This window comes from Gavialis gangeticus, unplaced genomic scaffold (assembly GCF_001723915.1).
Source record: "Gavialis gangeticus isolate Ggan-Ray unplaced genomic scaffold, GavGan_comp1, whole genome shotgun sequence".
Classification (NCBI taxonomy): domain Eukaryota; kingdom Metazoa; phylum Chordata; order Crocodylia; family Gavialidae; genus Gavialis; species Gavialis gangeticus.
In genome coordinates, this window is record NW_017728993.1 from 49,716,129 (window position 1) to 49,741,583 (window position 25,455).

The following is a 25,455-nucleotide window of genomic DNA, read 5'->3' on the forward strand; positions in this document are numbered from 1 at the left end:
TTTCTGTGACACTGAGTTTCACAGGACTGTGATGAATTATGTGAAAAGATACCTCTCTATATAGCGGAATTAGATGAAGATGGATACTGCAATTCTTGTTTCAGTTAAGTACTTGCAGCTACATCAGAGAGATCTATTTGTAATGTAAAGCTGACCTGCCTTTTACCCCAAAAGTAAGAGATGGCTATATTTTGTTAATCATCAAAATAGGATCGTCTAAAGTTAGATAATATCTTGAGAGCATTTGGCAGCTGCTATGGCATGAAAGAGAAAAGCAAAGCAAAAACAAGGGAAGGAAATTAACTGAAAGAAAAGATGCCTGAACAAGAAAAAAACATGTTTTTCAGCTAAGCTGTGGTGACAAAATGAGGGAATACGGAAAAATAGCATCAGGAAAGTGGTGGGTTTATTAAAGAATTCCATACAAAACTTCAGCATTAAGTAAAGTATGTTCTGCATGTATTTTTAGGTTCATCATGATTTTTACCAACTCTTCTTTTAGAAAATGTATTGAAATACACTGAATACACAGATAAGAAGGAAAATTGCTTATTTGATCATTACCCCTAAAATGCATAAAAATGTGTGAAAGGAATAAGTAGAGATATATAATGCATTCCTACATCCAGGGGCATGCAAGGCAGAGAAATACTAGAAAGGGGAATACTGGTCCCAGAAAAGCAAAGGGAAGCTTATTCTCATTTAAAGGGGGTAAATTAACATTCTGCACAGTTTTTATGTTGATGATGAGTCAAAAAACCCAGAAATGACAGCTGACTGTCTACTTGTTGGAATTCTTAAAAAGAACAAAAACAGAGCTGAATTTGGAAATAAATTTAAGTTTACGGTAAAGCAGAATAAAATTTTTGGAAATGAAATATCTGTCAGTGTTCATCAAAGAGTTACAGGAGATGTACCAAGGTGTCTATGGCCCTTGAAATAAAAAAACCCCAAAGCGTACAACTAGAAACAAAGACAAATGTAAAAAATAATCAGTCTCAAAATATCTGTGCCTTGGTGAAAACCATGAAGAGAAGAAGAAATTACAATTGTTTATTTACAAGGGATGTGAATATCATGAAACCCAGTATTTTGTCTGGGCTTCCAAAGGACTGTAATAATACAAGCATTATGAAAATTCATAAATAATGTATTTATAAAATAAGAGAACAAACTAAAAGTAGTAACAGCATTATAGGCATTGTCCTGTGTGTTTTAAATTAGCTGAATGATGATAAATTAATCCTCCTTTAACTGGAAACTGTTCCTCTTTAGTGTCATGTCATTGGCACATTCACCAACTAAAACTGCTGCAGAGCAACAAAATCATTACTGTTCATAAGGCCGTATTCCTATTTCATGCTAATTTTGAGTATATTTCAGTCATGCTGGGTCATAAGATTGCTACCATTTCACATCCCTCAAACACTTGTACAGCTTTTCTTGCATTGATTTTGTTTGGGTTGATTGTAAGAGCTGAGCCACCCATTAGCTAGTTTTCAGGGTGAGGCCGTCAGCGTGTGTACTCAGAATAGATTAACTGTCCTAAATCTATCACACCAAAGCAAGACTGTTTTTAAGATACGATCTGTATATGACTAGGAACACTGATCCTGAGAGATGACAAATCTGTGACATTTAAAATTTTGACACACACTATTGTGAAGGACCCTTTTCTATATCAGCACATTTAGACAGTGAAAAGATTTAATACATACTAATGACAGGAATGCTTTCCATAGGGAAGCTTTCCGAGTCAGAAGATAGGAATTTTTATTAATATTTTAAAATTTTACAGCTCATTTCCAATCAAAGATACTGATTTATAACAGTGAGTTCACTTAAATGAAAAATGAAAAGATATTTTTTTTTTCCCATTTTGCTGGGTTTCCAAAAGAAAAAAGTTAGAAGTGAATCTGGGAGGGGAAATCTGTCTACACTGGGGTCAGCAACCTATGGTGCAGAGCCAGATATGGCCCATGAAGAAACAGATTTCCTAGTTTGGGAAATCAGCAACACACTGTGGCCAGAGCAGCAGATGAAGTGTTTCCAGAGTCCTACTCTTTACCTTTTTCCATCTATTCTCTCCACATACCCTGCTGATCACCAGAAGGTGCAAACATTTGTGAACCCAGCAGGAGCTGGTTACCCATTAGTGGTACAAGGTTTCCAACCCCTGGCCTATATGAACAGATTTTGTTGAGAAATCCTTCTCTTAATTCTTTAATTACCAATGCTTCTTTTGTCATTGACTTGTGAACAAGGCACCCAAGGAAGTGTGTTCACAGGAAAGCTTTCAGGTGAATGGTCGCTATGTAAGTTAATTTGCACTAGTTCAGGAAAAATCACAGAAGATATGTGGTGTTTTTAAAATAACCCTCAATCTTTGGTGAATATGGAAGCATTATACAGAAAGGGGCAATGGAGAGGGAAATGTAGCCTCAGGATCTCAAACGGGCTTTTGCACATGGGTGCCTGTGACACCTGGGAGAGAAGAAAAAACATCTCTCCTCTTAGAAGGGCCTACACTTGGTACCATTTCAACTCTGCTTCCCTCAGTTCATAGTAAGCTCTGAACTCACCTGCTGATCAGGGCAGGGTGTAGATGAAATAGTTCCAGAGCCCAGCAGGGGGATATCCCTGCTGTCTGCCTTTCCCCTCCTTCCCTCTCCCCACTGAATTCAGCAGCAGAAGAAAGAAGTGGACAGGCGGTCGCAGGAGCGCTTAGTTTCTTGGCTCCGGGCAGAACCTGTGCTGAGAGGTTATGGTGCAACATAGCCAAACAGGGACTGTAACATTGCACCATCTCTGGATCCACCCCTGCTTACACCCCCACATCTCTGACAGCTGGAGGTCCTGATATACCTGTGTGAAAGACTGTAGAATGCATATTGTGGATTCAGTCACCTTCCTAAAATAATATCCTAGGGAAGACAGGCAGGGAAAAAGTGTACGTACTGTTTCCTAAACTCTCTTTCCATCCCTCCTACCTGATACTGAGATACTAGAACAATAAAAGAATATTAAACAGTGTATGAGGAAGAAAACCGAGCAGAATCAATTAGGGAGCTCAACTGGAGAAAGGAAATAATTAAAATGAATTTCATCTTTGATGCTGACATCGTTACATGTTACAAAAGAACCACCCAAAGAAGGACAAAGATAAACACATGGGGCTTTATTCTAATCCAAGAATAAAAGTAATTAAAATAAAAGTCATTTTCAGTGCCTTGGAGTTGGGTCCCTGTATTTTATGAGGTACTGGCTTCATATTTTTGACTAGATTCTTAACCTAGTACCAAGAGAGTAAGTCCAGGGTGGAAGTTACACTAGTAGAAATGAAAGAAGAATCAGACCCACATTGTTCATTCATGTATTTGGTGGTTTTTGGTAATGCATTTAAGATCTTAGGTAACCATTACCTAAAACCGAGCAAGCCCCTTAGTCACACAAACATGATTTGTGAACTAGCTGCACTGACTATGAAACAAGGAGTTAATGTTATAACTTACTTTTTCACCAGGAGGCCCAATAGGACCTTGTGGACCAGGAAGCCCCTATTAAAAAAGAAGCCAGTGTGAGAGAAATAAAGAATAACAATATGCATCTTCCCTACTAAAAAGTCCCACATTAATTTGTTTAAACAGGTTGGCAAATATCAGTGTTTTCCATTTTTTTTACCTGGTTAGATCAAGAATTTTGTGTGTGACTTTTGCACAAGCTACTATTCTGGCATGAAGTCTGTAACAAGATCCTATTCACAACAGTCCTACAGGTGTGGCCATTCCTGCTGGCATTCCAGGAACACTGAATGAGTCATTTTTCTCTTGAATGAAAAAAGCCCTCTGCAAGCTTGCTTTAAAATTCTGCTCCCACTGCACGATCCACATTTTCAGCATTATTTATAAAATCCTTCAGGCTTTATCAGTTCCTTATATGAACTGCTCACCCTGACCTACTTTGTGTTCATTAAGTATTTGTTTAGTAAATATGGTATAGCTTACGGATTATTTTTACACTTACTTGAGGGCCTGGGATTCCTTGTTGACCAGGAGGCCCTGGTTCCCCTTGAGGACCCTACCAGGAAAAAGGAAACAGAAGCATTAGGTTTGGGCTTCTGGATTACAAATCTTCATTGTAAAGGAACTACAATCATATCACTATTTCTCCATTTTACAGTCTTTTAACCTTTCTCTTTTGACTGATTTTCAATTTAAATAATTATTACTAATGTTTTATTAAAATGAGGAAAATTCTGCCCACACTTTTACCCTGAGCTCTAGAGTCCATGGGGCTACTGTAAGTTAAATGAGACCAGAATTTGGCTTCTTGGGCTGTAATGTGACAAAGCCATTATCTTTACTGTAACCTCATGGGGAATCTTAATTTCAAACTGAACAGTTAATTAAACAGTAGGGAGGGAGGAGGAGAAAAAATGATTTTTTGATTCCCAGAGTTTGTTTTTAGTTCCCAGATTATCCACTTACCATATTTCCTTTTGGGCCTGGGGGGCCATCAACACCTGCAACACCCTGCAGCAAAGAAGAGAAGTTGAAGCAAACATTCAGTGGAATTATTTCATGCTGGAAACTGCACTTGTAAAATGTCTCACTTTATGCCATACGTACAGGTTGTCCATGGGGACCAGGTGTGCCTCTTGGGCCTAATAATCCACGTGGACCCTGAAGAAAAGAAACACATCTTGTTAAAAATGTAGGTGCAAGTTTTCTTTACAAAGCAGGTAGGGATCAGGACTGCATAGGGAGGGAGGTAGCAGGTAGGGAGTGGGAATTGTTTCTTGACTACGCCAGAATAACTGAGCAATTCTTCTGTTGCAAAAAACCCCCTCAGAAAGAGCACAATAGGTCAGAATGCTTTTTTACACTATGGATTCCTACTGGAACCATCTAGGAGTATCTTGTGAATCATATGTAGGTGCTTGCACACCTAACAGTAGTAGTATTGTACAGCACCCCATGGAAACCTTGAAAGGACCTCGTGGAGCCCCATAGAGATGCATCACTGCTCCACATATACCCTGTTCATATGTTCTCCCTATAAAGCATCTACTACTGTCACTGCTGGAGACAGAATACAGGGCTGGGTGAAGCATTGGTCTGACCAAGTATGGCACTTCTTATTTCCTTACGTTCTACATCAGGACTAGAGTATGGGCAGAAGCAGCCTCATGTTGATTGCCATGCTAGAGAAGGAAGCTATGAGGTGGGCAGGTGTTTTTTTCTAAGAGCTGGCCTCAACACGGGCACAGCACCCAGTACAAACATTTTGGCTGAGTGCTGAATGGAGGATTTGACCCATAAAATAGTATGTATTTATTTAATTAAAAAAGGGTTTTTTAATATTATTATTATCATCCTCTCTACTGCTACACCAAATGAAAAATGCTGCTGTTCTGAATGATAAGGATCACTGTTCAACATCTGAAAATGATTCTTTTGGGGTACTATTATGATTGTTTTTATTACTAGCATCAACAACAAATGCAAATATTTCCACACAAAAAACACCAGACTTCCTCAAATTACTCACACAAGTAATTCCATTAGCATCAATTAAATTGTTCTCTCGAGTCAGATTTTCTCTATTATATCAACTTTGATTTGACATAATGTTAAGTGTTTTCTGCTTTTCATTTTTTATGTCATTATACACAGTTGTCAAAGTAGGAAGGCCCGACTCCCATTTCATCATGTTGACTGGATGTAAATCACCACCGCTTTGACTCAGCATATTTTTTGGCTATTTTGTGACTACAAAGTGTATAGATCAGATTTTTAAAATAAAATTCTCCTTTTCAAACCTGTGCTTTTTGTCTGTATTACAAATTGCTGCTCTGCACTGACAGCATCTGCAGAATTTCAACATGCATCAGTGGAATATTTGTGCAAGAAATAAGCAAAAGCATACAATGGAGAACAGTGGCATGAGCAAAAGGGAAGGGCGGCTATACACAAGCAGTGAGGCTGCTCCAATGTACTGTAATTACATGGAGAGTGATAATTCCTAGAAGTTTCAATGGCTTGACTGTGTTTTCACTTAAATTGATGCAAATTAGAAACAATTCCATTAAATCCTGGTGAGGTTAAGCAGCTGTAAAAAATGAAAATCAGACCTAAGAATTATGGAAGTTGCATATAATGAGCTAAATTCATCCCTGACAATTCTAGACACTTTGCTGGAGTTCTCCCTCATCCAGAAAAAAAAGTCCTACTGTTTACTTTTCATACAGGACTGCCTTTTTTCATATTAGAGGCTCAGAAAAGCTGAAAAGAAAGTGATACAAATCTTAGACTGATTTAACTTTGTTAAATGGTCAGTGCATAAGCCAGAAACAGAACAGTAGGAAAGTTTTGCTTACAGCTTCACCTGGAAGACCTCTTGGTCCAACTTCCCCATCTTCTCCCTATCATTAAATAAGAAATAGAAGTTTCAATGTGAAGAGTATATGCCACCAAAATATTTCCATTGCATAAGAACTCATTTTAGATTTTACCACTGATATAATGAATCTGAAATGGTTAGTAACATACTCTTGATCCATCTTCACCGGGTAAACCAGGAGGTCCTTGTGAGCCACGATCTCCCTGCAGGATAAGAAAGTCCTATTAAAGCAACGCAACTCTGGAGAGTTGGAAACAATAAAGGATGGGAGAGTGAAATGAAAACCAACGTGTTGGCTGCATATTGTATTTCAATATAAAATGTTGCTTCATTAGCAAACATATACATACAAATATATGAGTTATAGTATGCAGTTATCTGCAATTATATTATGCAGATTCATCTGAGAAAGAATTAAAATTCAGAGATGTGGTATAGTAATATCGTTATTATCAGTGTCTATAAAACTGTGTTTTTAGCTTCAGAACAGGCACATATGGCTGAAGAAAAAAACATGAGTGTTCAGCTGGTAGTTAGCCCTATCAACAGACCCCAAACACAAGTGTCACTGATGGTGAAATGAACAATCTGCACCAGGTCAGAAGTGATTACAGCTATTTGCTGGATCCTCAGATGTATAAAGTAAAATGCGTGGCCTATATTGTCCAGACTTTATTCCAGTTTCTCTACGCTTAACCCAACAACTTGTGTTTGGGTAAAGTTTATCATTCAGATGGACATCCAGCCTGGAAATTACAGTATTTGTTACTAGCTTAAAAATGACTAGATCTGAAAAAAATTGTTAAAAGAATACTCTAAGGATTTTGTTTTGTGTTTTAAACATCAGTTCTCTCATGGCTGACATTTAACAATAGGAGAAACAATTTTATCTGTTTATTCTTTTCTGTGCATTTTACTATTGGTAATAGACCGCAATGAATCTAAAGGGTTGCATCCATCTAATTTTTTTTTTGAACTGATTTGTTTCAGATTTGCCACACTCTCATTTTCATGTTACTGTTTTGTATTAATCAAGTAATAGGATAGAAAATTTGGGAAAGATTATTCTTTTTATTAACACTTGCAAATGTATGATTTGCACACATTTTGTTCATTGAAAATATTCATCCATATTTAAAGTATGAAAAAAAAGTTTATTCTGTACATTGAAGATCACAAAGAGCATGTTTACACATGCAATTAATGTGCTGAAAGCTTACAGCACAGTAAAATATTACGTAGTAAGTTTTCCTTGGTAGAGCATCTACATATATGCCCATCAAGAGCAAATTTGCTCCCAACAGGAGCAGTTCAGGCCAGGGCTACTCCTGCTCTGCTCTGCTCTGCTCCCATTCAGCAGCCAGGAGGAGCTCTAGGCTTCCCCAGGTGCCATCCCTGAGCTGGCAGGGGGCACCAGGGTCAGGCCTGGGCTCCCGGGAATGGAGGGAGGGAGCTATCCCACTTCCAGGGCAGCTGCTTCCCACCCCACATCCTTGCCCTGGGCAGCTCCCTACTGCCCAGCCTCTGCTCTGATCTTGGAGTGGAGGGGGAGTAGAATATTATCTCTTGCCCTGGCAGCAGGCAACTGCTGGGGCAGGGGACAATGTCCCAGTCCTGGCTCCAATTGGCCAATTGGAATAGGGGCTAGAAAGCAGGCAGCTGCCTAAGGAGGGGACAGCACCCTGCTGCCTGGGCAGCTATGTACCCATGCACTACTGTGCATTACTACCTGCATTTACAGGTAATAGAAAACTGTGCATTAACCTATTTTAATGTGCAGTAGCTGCTGCACATTATTACATAGTGATGCTTTACTGTGAAGTAGACAAATCTACTGTGCAGTAAAGTGTCACTATGTAACCATGTGCAGCAGCTAATCTACTGCACAATAAAGCGTCTCATGTAGATACACCCAAAAATTGCCAGCTCAGCTATGCCAGATTAGAAGAATGACATGGATTCAATGAACCTGAGCCAGTTTGAAAGGATTATTTAGCTGTCACATAACATGTGAGGATAAATGGTGACCAGATCTTGCTATCACCCTCTGCTGGTCACGACATCAAATTAGGGTTCAGTTTGATCTGTGAAGAAGATGGAGAAAATAGGATGAAGAGAAGTGTGAGCTGCATTTAAACAAAGGGCTTGAGATACTAAGTATCTCTTAAAACTCGTGGCAAGTAAAGGTTTTTCTCACATCTGCTGCAGGCTAGCTCCAATATGGGGCAGAAGGAAATCACAGTCTAGCTTTCTCCATACTCCTTTTATGGTGCCTAGCATAACAGGGTACTAACAGGGTAACTGCATTATGGAAAGCACAGAGGCTAAACCCTGGAGAAAGGATGCAATTCAAAACAGAAGGCTATTCCACCGGTATCTCTACACACCCAAGCAGGCCTAAGTGAAATCAAGCTCGACTGATTTTTATGGTGTAACAGGCAAATAATATTACATTGTTTGTCTAAGGATAACTATAAAGTTGCCTAAATTCATACAAGTGAAAGACAACAAAAATAGCTTTCAGATCTGGTCTTTCCCAAAGTTCTCTGGAGCTTGTGTCTGAGGTTCCCAGACTGAGGCAATCCCCATGCATTAGACATTAGGCTTAGCCATTTAACTTCTCTTAATTTATATGATTAGGAAAAATTTCAAACAATGCTAAAAAGAATGAAGTCAGAGGTGATATTCTTAAGACAGCTGCAACATTTAATATTTCCAAACTCTTGTAAAACTCTGCATTCCTCTGTTCATTTCTATGTACCCACAGTATAAATAATATGCATTAATTTACTGAGATATTACAACCTGTTTTGAACAATCAATTTAAATCCATATGGCAAAATCTTTGATCTGAAACAAATTAAAGAAGGTGCACCAGTTGAAAATATGGCCCAATCTCTGGAACTATATTTAAACCAAAAAAATGTTGATGTGAATGGTTAACTATTTTCCATGTTAATGGTTTCCTTTTCTGAAACATTTGTTACATTTATAACTTGACAGTATGTTTTAACATAAAATTCTTACATTCTCTGCCAGTAAACTGTTCATAGTGAACAGTTTTTTGTTTTAAGTTGATATAATGTTACCACCGTTTTCATAAGTTGTTATATAAACATGCATGTTTATCTTACCCTGTGACCTTTTTCACCAGGCAGACCAGGAAGACCATCAAACCCTCTATCACCCTAGGAAAGAAGAAATTACAGCCTTAGTAAACATCTATTACATTTTGTAATATTCTTAGTAAAATTACACCTCATCTCGGTGAGCTAAGTTCTACCCACAGATGCACGCGTACACCTATTGAATAAGTTATTGAAGTTTAGCACATATATCCAGACATACAGAAATTGGTTCTTTGTAGTCTTATGTCTTTCGTTCAAAGCAGAGGAAGTTGTTATACACGATATTTTACAATCTGTTGTCATTATGTCTTTTATGAAATGAAAACTATAGCAAGACAAAGGGCTTAACTCCTGCCCTAGAACTGCAGAGGTAATTCCAGCAACACTTAAAATAGTTCTAGTGAGGTCAGAATACGGTCCAAAGAATCAATTTGCTTAAAGGTTACACAACTATTACTATTAATTCACATCTTTTTAAATGGATGATTCTTACATCTAACCCACCTGTTTGAAACCTCAATATTTTCCTTGCACAGTAGATTCCTACATTGTTTTTACATTTGGTTTGGCATGTTAAAAGTTTGGTCCTGATTTAAAATATGCATAATTCATTCTGTGACTGAAGTACAGTCACATGGTTCATAATTACCAGGGATCCTGGTATTCTCTGTTTAAAAGTTGCAAACTCTATGATTTAAAAAAAGTCCAAATTCTCTGATTGAAGCCCCCCAAATCCACATTTTTTCTGTGATTAAGATGAAATGCCACTATATATATACCTATCAGTTGAACGCAGTGTTTTATTGATATATTTACACTTATAAAGCCATTTGGAAGCCTACCAGTGCCTCAATCACTATAATAAAATAAATTTTGGAGTTTGGTTTTCAGGTTTTTATTACAGAAAATCATAGCTCCACCTGCTGCCTTCACTTACCAGGATGCGGGTCCAGCTTCAGCTGTGTCCCCTTACTGCTTTGTGGCACTGAGCAGACCTGATATGCCGGTGCCCTGCTCATGTCATTGCCAGTCACTCCCGACCCACAGCCCCTTGGACCTGCTAGTGCCCCTCACTCCCCACTCACATCCCCCTGGCTCTGCTGGCATCCCTCACTCCCCTCCTACTGCCTCTGCCACCCCTGGTGGTTACCCTCACTCCCCACCCACAGCCCCTTGCCCCTGAGCCCTGCCAGAAGGAGCCCCAAGCTCCCAGGCCTACAGGACCAGGAACCTAGGTCCGCAGACTCCTGCCCTCCCCTGCAGCAGTGCCACATGTGGGATGGGGCAGGTGCTGCAGCAGAGCAGAGCATGGAGCCCAGCTCCCCCTCCTGCACAGGCATGACCTGAGCAGAGCCCATGGTTGGTAGGGAGGGGCAGGTCTGGGCTGCCTATTGTGGGCTTGGACTCCCCACCCTGCTGCCCTCCCCTGGGGCCTCTGCAACCCAGTGGGCAGGACCTAGCACAGCAGGGAAGAGTGTGGCAGAGTGGACCTGGATGAGGAAGCTCGGTGTTGCCACCGTGAGCCCTGCATCACCGTGGCGAAGCACCTCCTGCTCCAGCAGCGGGGCTGGAGGCACAAAGTTGTGCCCCATATCACCAGGGTGGCATGGGCTTCTGGGAATGGCACTGAGCTTCCCTGTCCCGCTGTGACCTGCAGCTGTAGGTCCCACCCACTGAGCCACAGAGGTCCCAGGGGGAGGGCAGCAGGGCAGGAAGCCCAAGCCTGCAGCTGCCAGCCCACACCCACCTCCACCCTGAACACAAAACTGGGGGGCACATGCCCCCCTAGGAGCTCACACAGTGGTGGGGAGCTACACCCCCACCCCCTGGACAAGTTGCCTGTGGCCCCATCACACTCCCCTCCTGGACCCTATGGCCACACATTCCAAACCACACGCACCACCCAGGCTCTGCCCAACTCTCTCCCTCCCTCACTATGGGAGCCTTAATCCCCCGTCACCCCACCCCCACCCCCATGCCAGGCTTACCTTCAGGAACTGCTCTCCAGGCTGCCTGGCGGCCATGTGCATATGTACGTGTGTGCATGAACATGGCACCTCCTGCCTGACTGCCCTCCTCCCACTCTCCCAGCCCAGAACTCTGCCAGCCTGCAAGGGGAAACCTATCATTTCACATGTTTTTCTCCTTTAAAGGAGAAAATCTGGGTTTTGCTGCATTTTTCCATCACAAATGGAAACCCTGGATCCCTGATCATTACATACCTTTGATCCTGGTTCTCCTGGCATCCCTCTAGCACCATCAGCACCTGGGCGACCCTGCAAACAAATGCAAACACAAAGAGGCCAACTCATGATATGCAACGCAATCAGGAAGAATTGCTTTTCATGCGGATTTCAGGTTTTTTAAACCAAATATAGTTTGGGCTTCTGCATTACTTACCCTTTTACCCCGTTTTCCACTTGGACCAATGGCACCTTGAATACCTCGAGGACCCTAAATTTAAACAAGTCAGTTCTTAAAATCATATTACATATGGTAGTACAAGGCTCAAACAGCTAGCTAAACAAGTTAACTGAAGAAAAGCATAAGGAGTTAGTCTTTTAAATACCCAAACTGTGATTTTTCAGAACTACATAAAAGATTTTGGATGCAGTATCTTGATAGGATGGCTATGGAAATTTCAAGCCATTGGTCTGCAAAAACTTTTTTTTAGCAACATCAAAATGAAAGTCAGTCATGAAGATAATTATTTTGACAAACACTTTCTTTTTACATTCCAAATTCTCATACAAGCATGAACTATAGTCATAAAAATGTTTCAGTAATGCCCAATGTGCACAAGTGGTGATGAACTTAGCTATAGGTTTAGCTGAAAGTCTACTGCAGCCCACAGTCTAGTCGTTTCTAATACCAGTGCAGAGGGACAGATACACTACAAACAAAAAAGAAGAGCAGCAGCTACTGAGCCACCCATGCCACTCTGGTACCATTTAAGTTTTCTTGGAAATTTCCTGCTTAATTACTTTCTGAGTTCAACCTTGTTCTGTTTATGAAATCTGATAAGATCACATCCTCTAGTCATAAGACTGGAGACACTGACATTAATGGCAGCTATAAGCATGTAAGAAACTGAGTGGAGAAAAGAGCCTGTAATGCTATTTCAAAAAATGGTTTTCAAGAAATTACACTGTGTGATAATTGACCATTTTTTTAACATAAAGGCAGCTTGTTACTTTCACATTTCAAAATGAATTTCATGGAGCACTACTCAATTTCCTGCAGCACTATCCAAGCAAACTTATTTGTCTTTTAGTTGTTTGTAAAAAAGATATAATTAGTTGATCTATAATAAATTATCTAAATGTATTTCCATGTGTTAGAAAACAAAAAAAGGTAAAATATTCCAGTAATTTTTACTGTACCTGGGGACCTGGTTCGCCACTTTCACCTTTAGCACCAGATGAACCTGGTCCACCCTTTATAAAATACACAAAATATACTGTAAGTTTAAGGAAACACAAACATGCTACATAAACAGAGATGTTTTATAAATTAATTACAAAATAGGAGCACCTTTAAATTAGTGATTACGAAACCAGCACATAAGTCTGTGGAACTGGAAATTCTATTTCCTTGCAGTTTGACAAACTATGTTTCAAAACATCTTCAATCCTAAAATAAGGGTTGAAACCAACTGAATTAAACAGGATCATATTTAACCCTTTCATTCTATACTAGTGTTTGCAAGATAAATACCAGAACAGTAGGGATGTAGGCTTTTAAAACTCATGATTGGTTCCTGTACCAGGTAGAAGCCAACAAGACTTGAAACCAGATTTCTCTGGTTTTGTATAGCTATCAAAATACAGCACAATCTGAAGGCTTTTTTTTTTTTTTTTGAGATCAGTGTAATGAATGGAAAGACTCCTATCCATTTATTTCATTTACTAGTGGTTTTTTGTATCAAATTCATAATCATTTTGGCCTCTAAATATATGCTGAATCTGCATAACTATATTTTTCTATTTTTTATATTATCTGAGATATAAAAATACAAAATCCCAGCATTAATAAAGGATGAAAGAAGCTACTCTCTCTCACAGGATTTTAGTATCAGTTCAATTCAGCATTTTTTCTAAAGTAACAATCCTATCCTGAGTTGTTTCTGAACATGAAACAGATGTCATGGTTAGCTGTTGTCTGTTCACAACAGTTTATCTGTATAAAAATAGCTTTTGTCCAGGATACATTTACACAATGAATAGAAACCTCTTTAGACAAAAATCTTATATAAATGTATTATATAAATTAACTGTGTGAAGGCTTTACCCAATAAAGTTAAAAAATTAACAGCAACTTTTCCTGGCTAAGGAAAGGGTTGTTTTTTTTTTACAGCACAGTTAATATGCTTCTTAACATATTTAATAGGGATTCTCTCAGTTAAAAAACCAAATACATGTCAAGTTAAGGTTGAGATTTCCAAAAGTAACTAATGAATTTGCTCGCTCCAGTTCTTGATTGGACTTGACTATTCAGAAGGTAAGAATTCTACAACCTCTGAAAATTAGTCCACTTTTGAGACATCTCAAGTTATGCACACAAGCAACTAAGGCACCAAAAATTAATAGTGACTTTTGGGAATCTTGACTTAAATTTTGCCAGATCAGTAGAGCTGGATTTCTAGAGCCTCCTGGTGGTTTAAGAGCAAAACAGCTAGTCATTAAACAGCATACAAAGAATCACTGATGTTTCTAACATGTGCCCCAGCACTGGAGCATGGCCAAAACTATCAATAAATAGAACTACACCCTTCCAGGGATCTACTGCTTTTTTTTTACAAATGGAGTAAGTGTGAATTATAGTTAAATATCTATTGTGCCTGCATATGCTGAATGTGATATTCTAAGTCCCTTGATTTACACCATTGAAAACAGGGTATTAGGCTTTTTTGTGTGTAAAAACAAACCAATTGAAATGATTTATTATAAATATAATTTAATTTATTGTGATCAACCAAAAGTCTGTAGGCCAAACTCTCTGCTGGACATCAGGGACAATTTAATTAGTTTTAGGAAAGTTATGTCAACAGAAAATTTGTCTCAGTATATCAATTTGAAAATTACTGTTAAAGACCAGCAATTTCAATTTGGAAGACAGAGTAAACTTTGCTTTTTTTTCAGTTGAAAGTCAGCTGAAGCCACAACATTTTACCTATATAAATAAGAAGTGCCAAATCCTTGGGACTGGTCTTTCAGTAGCTCATTGTAACTTGGCAAGAAAGGAGCTCTTTGAAGCTACATGATGCTAGGGACATAGCTTGCCAGATCAACACAGGGTACAAATTTACAGCAATTCCACAATTCCACAATTCCACAGCTGCCAATAATTTCTGAGGGAACATCCAGCAGCCAAAAGTTGTGGAAATATACGGGCATCAGACTGAGTCCTTCCCTCCACAGATATTCCTTTCACATTTTGTGCTGAGGGGGTACAATGGAACAAAGCCACTTTGTCAACTTTTCTGTCATCCTTACATAAAAAGGTGTCCTCAATGGCTGCAACCAGATGAGCAGGGGCATGCACTTGCAGCAGTGCAACTAGCAGTGGCACAAATTTGCAGGTCTCCTATTTCTATGTGCCTCAGCACAAGGGCAGCCCTGGGAGATGGAAGCAGGCAACTCTCCCATTTCCACATGCTTTAGTGCAGGCGCTCTGCCCAGGGTGGCTTGCTTCCCCATCTTGAGGAATACTGTGTCCCAGCCAGCTGTTCAGAGTTGGCTGGGGTGCAATGAGCCCCAGCATGGGAAAACCCCAGAGCAAATTTTTCGCCCATGCTGCAAAATTAGCAGTGCCATGCCTGGTTTAATGGGCAACACATGCAGTTTGTATCACCACAAAGTGGTTTGTGGCACCACAAACTGCACATGCCTGTGGCGCGACAAGTAGGGACAATTTTTCCCCCCTGTTAAGAAAAACTTTTCTACACAAAATGCAATTTGCATATCTGTTAATCTGTCTTCTTCCTTGCTAACTAATAGTGGATTCAATAAACTGTATATTAAGGAAGTGAGGATAACAAGAAGAAAAAATAGAAGGTAGGAAGGGGGAATAACTTGTTCCTGATGCTGAAACACTAGCTACTATTCAAATATGAGCTTTCCCTGAAGGAGCACATAAAAGAAGGAAGGGGCAAGAGAAATGGAGAAAGAGGAAATGTACTTTGGATATTAGTTGCAACATTTCACAGATTTTTTCTTATTACTTGCTCTATTCTGATGACTTGCTTTATCATTAAATACAATAATTAAATATGTTTTTGCCCATGTTTTGCAAACAGATGTTTGATTTATGTCATTGTGAATGGTAAAGTTGCAATTTGTGGTACAATTGGACAATATTTTAATGATGCTTTGCATAATAGGATGTAGCAAAGATCATCTAAATCAGGTGTGGCCAATCTGTGGCACATGTCACAATGGCATCGGCAGCCTCCGTGTGTGGCACATGGATGATCAGGGAAGGGGCAGGGAACACAACAGCAGATAGAGCATGGAGCAGAAAGCAGAGGAACAGATTAGGTAGGGGAAGAGGAATAGCTGTCAATTAATCCTTCCAAGAAAGCAAATCTACTGATTTCTAAATTCAAAGGGCTACATCATATATCAGAAAATAAATATAATAACCTGGGATAAATTTAGAAAAGACTACTTTTCTACAAAGCCTATGATCTTTGTTGTAGCAGTTGTTATTTTGTCTTGTTGTAGGTATAAGTTAATGGTTTTCTGAATGATGTTAAGTGCTAAATTATGACATTTAGTGGATTATTTGAGTCTGCAAAGTATCAATTTCCTAAGAGAGAATATTGCAATTACAAGTAGACTGGTCACGTACTTTAGAAACTGCCCAGCTTCCCACCCGGTTTTCTACTCTTCTTACATGTCCTGTGCTTTTAAAATGTTGGTTCAGGATCACAGTGCCAAACTGAGTAGTAATCTAAAAGCTCCTTGGCATGCTTACTTCCATGGACGTTTGATATCTATACTTAAATTGTTATCCTCATTTTATGTAACTTACCACAGGACCTGGCCTTCCAGTGAGTCCCATGGGGCCAGGTGGCCCTCTCATAGCAATCTGTGAATGAAAAAAGAACCCCACTAAAATACTCCAAGAAAAAGCAAGGAAGCTACAAAACCAGATATGAAAATTATATAATAGCATATTCATTCATTCATTCATTCACTGATGGTGCAAGTAGCTGTTTAGGCCATGGATAGATGTTTATGTTGCTCAGCTTTTAAACTGGTGTTAAAAAGCATAAGGGAAAGATAGCAAATGTTGAGCTATCACAAGTGTACAAACAATATGTTACCCTACATCTGTATTATTTTCTATTTATTGAGACTGTAATAGAATGTGCCTATATTTGCATAGTAGGTTTTGTCCTCTCAGTAGGAAGAGTTATAAAACATGATTATATTTTAACAAGGGAATGGTAATACTAGGAACTGGAACTCTGTCTCTATAGTTGAAAACTGTTCTACTATTGGCTAAACAAGAAGCCCTAATATTTCAAGACACACTCGTGTAGCTAAGCCACATTGATGATGACTTGTCGGTCAGTTAAGCCATTTGGAAGGCTAGACAACGCAGAAAGCATGAAGCATAATGGTTTCACCTTAAATATGTTTTCTGGAGGTCATACCATAATTTCCAGAATCAACAGAACATGCAAGTAAACATTCAAGTAAACTGATCTGGATATCTCAGCAAACTATCAGCCCAATGTCCTGCAGTGTTCTGCTTAGATGCTGTGTTGGCCATACTGAATTAGCAAACTTATTAAATATGCCGCCCTTACATTCAGGGTTCTTACGTGTGAATGAAGATTCCCTCCCCTCCCCTCTACATATATATATTATAAAGGTCCCTGCTACTATAGTACTATAGTATAGTACAGACATATTTTTATAGCACATTTACTTGACCATTAGGAAAAACGTTAGTCTTACCCTAGCCTGCTGAAGAATTGCTTGGGCTTGAGCTTCCTGAGCTGAGATTGTTGGACCTTTCTCCCCATCACCACCAAAGCGGAACTACAAACATCAAAAGGAAAAAAAGAAGTCAAAGTAAACAAGGTATTCACTGTAATTGTACAAACTGCTGCTTAAGACATTGTGCCTGGTGTTTTCCTTTGGTTTTACTCTGGTGTCACTCATTCCATTTCCAAAAGATGGAGAAGCAGTGACATTGGTTTTAACGTGGATATTAAGCAACTGATAACTGAATTTGAGAATAAGCCTAATCTCATATAAATGGTAACTTTTTGTAAAAACAGGAAGTCTGTTTTTTTTCTCTTATTATTTATGTAACGTGCCATTAAAATGCAAGTGAAAGAGACAAATCAATTTTTAATGTCTGCAAAGTAGCACTAACAAAAACATGCACCAAAATCATTCTTGAGTAACGAAAGTCAAAGTAATTTTAGTTACTAGCAGAAAAATGCCTATGGTAGGCTGTCAGTGATTGAGCTTCCCTGGGTCAGGGAAACCCAAGGATCAAGCCTTCTGATTTCCTTAGTAGACAGCTCTTTTTTGAGGCAACTTTTTAGCTATAACACTTCTGTGTGCCTCAATTGTACTATAATTTTGTAATATTACAAAGCATCCCCAAAGACTCAGCATTTTGTAGCTCTATAAATTAATGCCTGTACATTATCTAAGAGAACTTTCAAGAAAGTACTAGCTCAAAAATATAACACATTTTAATAATCATTCATTGCTTCTCTTTTAAACAGCAAATACATTTTCCAAATGCCTCCTTTCTTCACTGATACAACTGGTGTATGGGGAAGCATAAGCATTCAGTGGAAGTATAGTAATGGCAACCAATAAGCATCTATACCCAGTGTATCTCCCCAAACATGCTCCATTGTAATTTGCATTCTATTTATAAATTCCTAAGCAATATTCTACAGGAAAAAATCTTTTCATTTGCATTCAGTAATATATTGCGTTTTGCCACCCTGTGGTATGATAGCTTTAATAGCTTTGGGAATAATTCCTCCTCCTGCTGACTAGTGAGAGCAGTACTGTGATGAATATGCTTACAAACCTTCAAGCAAGAAAAACTGCAGTATCTTGAATTAAATCAGAAATGTCCAATCCATGCAAAGTGCTGACATGTTTTCTGTGTTATAAACATACTAAATGACCTTCAAAAGATTACAAGTGAGTATCTCTGTTTTATGTTGCATGCCAAAGGCAGAACCACCTGCAGGATAGGACACCTGTTTTCTCATCTTGATTCATCTCCCTTTTCTGGAAGCAAAAGTACTCTGTAACAAAAACTGACTACCATGTAATGACAATAGGACTTACTGGCAACATTAACATGGTACCAGGGGGACCAGCTAAACCATCAGCTCCTGGAAGGCCAGCACGTCCTGGAGGGCCCTTTGAGAACAAAAGAAAATGGAAAAATATTATAGAAGATTCATCTATATGAACTAAGCACATCCTGCTACTTATAGGACTACCAGTTTCCATACCTGTATTCATAAGTTTTGTCATTTAAAGGGCCAATGTGGGAATCTAAGACATAATTAATTTTGGAGGCACCAATTATGAATCCAGTATAAATTGAGGTGAGGGTTGACAAGTCTGCATCACTAATTTAATTGTTGAATATTACAAACATGATGCCATTTTAAAAACAAGCACTACACATCATCTAGGAAAGTGAAGCTAAGGTGTAGCTTAAAAAATATTAAAGGATATAAAACTCTGCAGAGCCATGGGTAAGACACCAGGGCTAGATACACCCATTCAAAAGCCTGAGGCAGAATTGATTTAAATTAAGTGGTTTTCTGTAAATGATGTGGTTTAGCTTGGTAGCAAACAGAACACATATTTGCCCTGAGTGGGGAAGGGGGGAGGGAAAATCACAGACCAGGCTCTGCCATTTTTTAACCAGTCTATATGTGCCAAACTTCTATTCTGTTACAGGTATATGCCACTCTGTAATCATTTATATCGGTAAAAGTGTAATGTCTATACTTGGCCCCAAAGAACAGTAACTGAAGTAAAGTTAAATCAGGCCATGTGATTGTGATCAAGGCATTAGTTAGTGGTTGTGGTCCCAAACAAAGCTTTAGTTAAATTAGTTTTTCACTTTCTTCCCTCATAGCACCATTTTTATGGGAGAACTTCATCCCCGTGATGCACATAAGAGGAACTTTTGCATAAACTTGTCCTCTTCTTAAGGGCATATGTAAAACATGAGCGCTCTTAAATTTGGAGCAATAAATACATTGAGACAACTCTCTATAATTATCAGGATGCAACATTTCTACTTAATACCAAAATTTGAATTCCATCATCAATGATGGCTCTATAAATTGTGGACCTTGTAGCAAAACTGGAGTATATCTTTCCAGAATCAGAAGATACGATTTTGCTATTTTACATGTTTAATTGAACAATGCCCTTTGCCTGAATGATATTTTTTTAGAATTTTTTTTTCATAAAAGTTTCACTGAAGCGAAAAATTTAAGATACCATTAAAACAATTATATCAATAGCTATGTGCCAAGTGCTATGTATGAAAAACAAAACAAGTAAGAACCCCAACAAAAGAAAAGAAACCTATCTTGCAGGCATAAACTGAATTTCTAAGTGGCTTTTACCTTAATATTAAAGTATTAGACTTTGACCTTGCATAATGACTTACTTCTTGGGGTTCCTGTGACCTTATGAGGACTCTTTAAGACTGAAGCCCAAGTCAGAATTGGAGACTTGGTATGTCTAGTCTGAGGTCTGCCTCAAGCAAAAAATTATTGTGCACTTGCCACTTAACTGGCAAAAGGAATATCACCTTAAGTGATTTCATTGTGCTGCTTTGAAGTTTGTGTGTTGTTTTATCAGTATAAAAGGATAAATTTTGAAGGATTTATTAAATCTCTAAGAGCAAATATTGAATACAAATGTGCATACCTAAGCATGTCCTAGTTTTACAACAAATTACGCAGTGAATTGTTGAAGTACTCTCAGTGCCTCCTACACACAAATATATCATGTACATGCTAGTATCCTCAGTAAATTGTCATTCCTAAAGCTGAGTGAAATTCACATCATGTCAGTTGAAGCAGAAAGTTTTTTGAACTAAATGCATTGAAACTTTCTTTAAATTATACAAGTTATAGACTTAGCAAAGGACTTGTGAAGACATAGTCTTTAAATAATAGCAGAGTTAAATATACAAGTTGAAAAAGGTTATTTTAAAACTACAATTTTAATATTATGTATGGTCAGAGCTGAACTTTTCATACACCATGTCATTTAATGCAGCTAAGACATGCATTTGTCCTTTGCTGCACCAGTAAAGATTGGAGTATGTCCAATATAGTTCAACTGGAAAATAGACACTATTTCCGGCATTTCAGTATGGAGTTCGATACTGCATTTCAGTATGTCTGCCCCTATCTTTGAATGATTAATAGTTCAAACATTTTTGATTAAATCTCATTCAACTTTATGTAAGGATTATGTAATTGGATTGATACAATTATTTTATTACATTTTGAAATAGTTTGCAGCAAAATAACACAATGAAGTAAGAGTTAGAGCAGTAATTCTCAACCAGGATGTTGCACCACCCTCAGGTGCTGTGTCAGAGACTTTGAAGGATGCCACACAGTATTAGTACTGTTAGGTGTTCAGACACCTACACAATCCACAAAATAGACTGCAACAGGTCAAAATGGCTTTGACACTACAGATTCCTATTTCAAATTTCCAGATTTTTCTCAGTTCTTTGCAACAGAAGAAATGGTCTATTATTTTTCCATAGTCAAAACACAAGTGAAAGTTAAAAGCTGGCATTTTCTCAGGCGTTCCTTGAATTTAACTAGCTTGAGAGAACCACTGACACAATTAACCTCTTTCCCTGCTTATGTTTGCACTGTGTATTGCTACTTTGAAAGCGATATTTGCCCAGATTCTCAGGGGTATAAATCAGTACAGCCCCATCAATTTCTCTTGAGCTGTGTCAATATGCACCAGTTCAGGATCTCATCCATTAACTTCACTAACAACCGGTTTAAGATATACCTATAATCTACTGAAAAATCTACATATTAACTTACCCTTTCACCAGGATCACCTGGAGGACCAACAGCACCCTGTAAACCTGGAGGACCTGTAAGACCCTGTGAAAAAACAAACCATACATAATTATGCTGTATGACAAACTGGAGCAGTGTTTATAGGTGTGTATTTTTTTGCAAAAAGGTTACATTCAAGACCCATATATAATTATCTCCAAATATTAAGGCAGATTTGTTTTTTTTCCTATAAAAAAGTATAGTCAAGTTTTTTAAAGTTCTGACCAATAAGTCAGGGTTAAATCTTTACAAGTGATCGATCGTCAACCAGCTTTGTCTCATCACACTAGAACCAAGCCCTTTCGTACTGTACTCTGTAATAGTATATTTTACCTATGAGAAATTATGACGTCTCAATTTGAATTATGTTAATACAGATGTACCAAAGCACAAGAGACAAATCAAATGCATAAAGGAGGAGGTATAAATAGATGAGAAAAAACAAATAAAATGACGAGTACAAATAAATAAAAACAAGCCACATACAGGAGGTCCTCTTGCTCCTGGCGGTCCTTCAACAAGCATTCCCTACAGGAAAAAAACAAACAGAAACAAATTTAGAAGTCAAAAAGAAATAATTACAGGAAAAATAATTTAAGTATTATGTTTGAATGGGGACCGTTTTCTTATTCCAGACACTCCTGTTTTCACTGAAACACAGAAATACAACTGTCCAAAGCAGCCAAGGTTAACATTTTCTCTTAAGGACCATGCTTCACTTACCAGTGCACCCACTGAAGCATATAGGTAAACTATTTGTACTGAATTTTCCTGAATTACTCTGGGCAATGATGTCACCTTTTCTGCATTACCAATTTTTAAAGAAAATCATTTGTAAAATAAAGACAATCATAACTCAAACTCAACTCACATATGCTGATTCAATCCTATTTTGGCCCTATTCTATAAGAGTGTCAGTGTATTGAAATTTATCCAGGTCATTTAGTGTTATTATGAAAATACTAAACTGTGCATAGGAGTTCAGTGCCTTTAAAAATGCAGGTCACAATGGATCTAACGTTACTTGACTCGGAGCACGGAGGCAGAAAGTCATTATTGACTCCAAGATGAACATGGGCCGACAATGCGAGGTCATGGTTGGCAGGGCTAACCGGACCTTGTCGTGCATCCACAGGGGCATCTCGAGTACAGCCAAGGAGGTGATCCTCCCCCTCTACGCGACGCTGGTCAGGCCACAGCTGGAGTATTGTGTCCAGTTCTGTGCGCCCCATTTCAAGAGGGATGTGGACAACATGGAGAGGGTCCAGAGGAGGGCCACCCGCATGATCCGGGGACAACAGGGCAGACCCTACAGTGAGAGACTGCGGGACCTGAACCTATTCAGCCTCCACAAGAGAAGGCTGAGGGGGGACCTGGTGACCGTCTATAGACTCACTAGGGGGGACCAGAAGGGTTTGGGGGAGACGCTGTTTCCCCTGGCGCCCGCTGGCATAACAAGGAGTAATGGGCACAAGTTGATGGAGAGGAGGTATAGATTGGACATCCGCAAGAACTACTTCACAGTTAGGGCGGCTAGGAGCTGGAACCAACTTCCAAGGGAAGTGGTGCTGGCCCCTACCCTGGGGGTCTTTAAGAAGAAGCTGGATGCCTACCTGGCTGGACTCATTTGAGTCCCATTTCTTGTTTTTGGGTTTTTTGTTGTTCTCCCGCCCTGGCGGGGGGTCGGGCTAGAAGATCTACTAGGTCCCTTCCGACCCTTAATCTATGAAACTATGAAACTATGATGACAATTGTTTTAAAATAATATTGCAAGGGATTTGGTTATGTTTAACAAGATGGGAATGACAGGTTTTAAAGATAGGGTCATTTTGTGGGCTAATGTAGTCAGAAGTTCTCCACGCATCATTTGACACTGCACTACAGTCTCAACTTCCGCTCATTTATTTTCTGTGACCAACGACTTCTGGATATACTAAACCTAATGATGGAAGTATTAAGACTAGAATGGCTCCAGTACATATTTTAACAGTTATTCAACCACTACACAAATGTAGAAAAATATTTTGTAATGTAACCTATTTTTCTTTTAATTCAGGTTTATTATAGTCTTCTAAACTAAAGCACAACAACATAACTATATCCTTTCATAGAAGCAATTTCCCTATCACATCATTATTTATAGCTTGAGAAGTTTTTTAGGCCACATGCTCCCTTAGCATTGCTAATTTCCACAAATGTGAATGCAAGCTTACAAACCATAACAGAAAGTTCCACAGTGTTGGTGTAACATGATGTTGCAATGCTTTTATGTAACCATATTACCACTTCAGAAGTAAGTATTTAATTGACCAAAATACACATTTTATTGGCTGGTCTCACAATGAGTGGTGTGGAAAGTTTAAAAAAAAAAAAAAGGCAGAGCCAAATCCTTTAAGATATGGGTAGGCACACATTGCATTGAGTCCAATTTGTATAGATGTACCTAAATTCATTTAAAACTAATTAGCAGGGGTACCACTCTTTATTTTATTTATTTATTTGATGTCTATGCTTCCCTCTCCAAAAATGCCCAAGGCAGCTTACAATAACACATTCATATAAACAAATAAAATAATGAAATGATAACAACACAGATCTTGAAAGACTACCCAAAGCTTAAAGATACCTGCTAAAAGTCTGACCCAATAAAACGGTCTTAGCTTTTGCAAGACTGGCACAGCAACACAGAGCTCAAGGTGAGCTCATCATCTGAGCATTTGCTCAGCTTTTGAGGCAAGTCTGATGCTCTCACTGAGCCTCTGTTGCTGCAGCTACACTGTTAGCAATACTCAAGACACCAGGTATATAGTTAGCTTGGGTACGTCTACATGAACTACATTCACTGAAGTGACTACAGCATAGATAGACGTGCATCTCTTGTACATAAGAAGCTTTTCTGTATTTTAGGAGGCATTATAGCTGTCCCTTTGAGGCTAAGTACAACCAATGCCTGAGGCTGAATTGATTCAGTCTTCACAGGTTTGTCTAAGCTGCATAGATTGAACTGATAATCAAGTGAACAGACATTCACTTTTGATTCTGGAAATGCAGCCACATGCCTGCAATGGCCCAGGCCAGAAGGAGGGCAAGGGTACTATAGCATGCCTCCCTACTTGGCTAGAGTAGACAGATTGGGCCAAGGCTAGCCATCTGCCCCATAGGGAGGTGGGGAGGGGAGTAGCTGTAGGGAAGATGCAAAGCATCCTGGGATGTTGAGGAGTTGTGAGTTAACTTGAACCTAGAGGAGATCTGGGGCAGAATTTTAATAAACCAGTTTAACCTAAATCACTTAAGTCTGATATTACATCTACCCAGGTTTCTCTTAAACCAGTTTCAGTCATTTTGAAAGCAGTTTATGTGTACCCAACTTCTGGTGCGTTACAGATTTGAACCAGTTTATGATCACTTACACTGGTTTATGTGTAATTTCTGTCCTTAACCTGAATGACACAAGAAGCTGTTAGTGGTGCTTTTCTATATCATTTATGCTGCCAGTCCACATAATAATACTGTTGATAGGCTTGGAGGACCTCACAATTAATATATTGTCTTCCTGTTTTTAAATTATGTGGTTTAATGCTGAAGTAAAGTACCAGTGAAAAACATAGGGAACTTAAGAAAAAATATCCACTGAGGTACTTACAGGTTCAATCACAGCTGGTTCCCCCTTCTGTCCTTTTTCTCCATAAATACCATGTCCAGTCACCTGTCAGATCATAAAATAAAGCATAAGAATCCTGTGCACTCTGAACAGGGAGTCTATAACTTAAGGAAAGGGAAGGAGGAGTAAGAGCAAAGAGATTT

At 38.9% G+C, this 25,455-nt stretch overlaps 1 protein-coding gene across 2 annotated transcripts in view; it reads right to left on the minus strand.

Moving 5' to 3' along the window:
* Positions 1-25,455, minus strand: part of COL11A1 (collagen type XI alpha 1 chain) — a 334,641-nt gene that overhangs the window by 180,971 nt on the left and 128,215 nt on the right. For both annotated transcript variants that reach the window (XM_019501723.1, XM_019501722.1), the window contains exons 9-24: positions 25,295-25,357; positions 22,138-22,179; positions 21,634-21,696; positions 18,869-18,943; positions 17,501-17,584; positions 16,566-16,622; positions 12,914-12,967; positions 11,931-11,984; positions 11,753-11,806; positions 9,537-9,590; positions 6,552-6,605; positions 6,380-6,424; positions 4,629-4,682; positions 4,488-4,532; positions 4,024-4,077; positions 3,513-3,557 (exon numbers count right to left, since the gene is read on the minus strand). In XM_019501723.1, the coding sequence (XP_019357268.1) occupies positions 3,513-3,557; positions 4,024-4,077; positions 4,488-4,532; positions 4,629-4,682; positions 6,380-6,424; positions 6,552-6,605; positions 9,537-9,590; positions 11,753-11,806; positions 11,931-11,984; positions 12,914-12,967; positions 16,566-16,622; positions 17,501-17,584; positions 18,869-18,943; positions 21,634-21,696; positions 22,138-22,179; positions 25,295-25,357 (897 nt within the window). The remainder of the gene's footprint in view (positions 1-3,512; positions 3,558-4,023; positions 4,078-4,487; positions 4,533-4,628; positions 4,683-6,379; positions 6,425-6,551; positions 6,606-9,536; positions 9,591-11,752; positions 11,807-11,930; positions 11,985-12,913; positions 12,968-16,565; positions 16,623-17,500; positions 17,585-18,868; positions 18,944-21,633; positions 21,697-22,137; positions 22,180-25,294; positions 25,358-25,455) is intronic.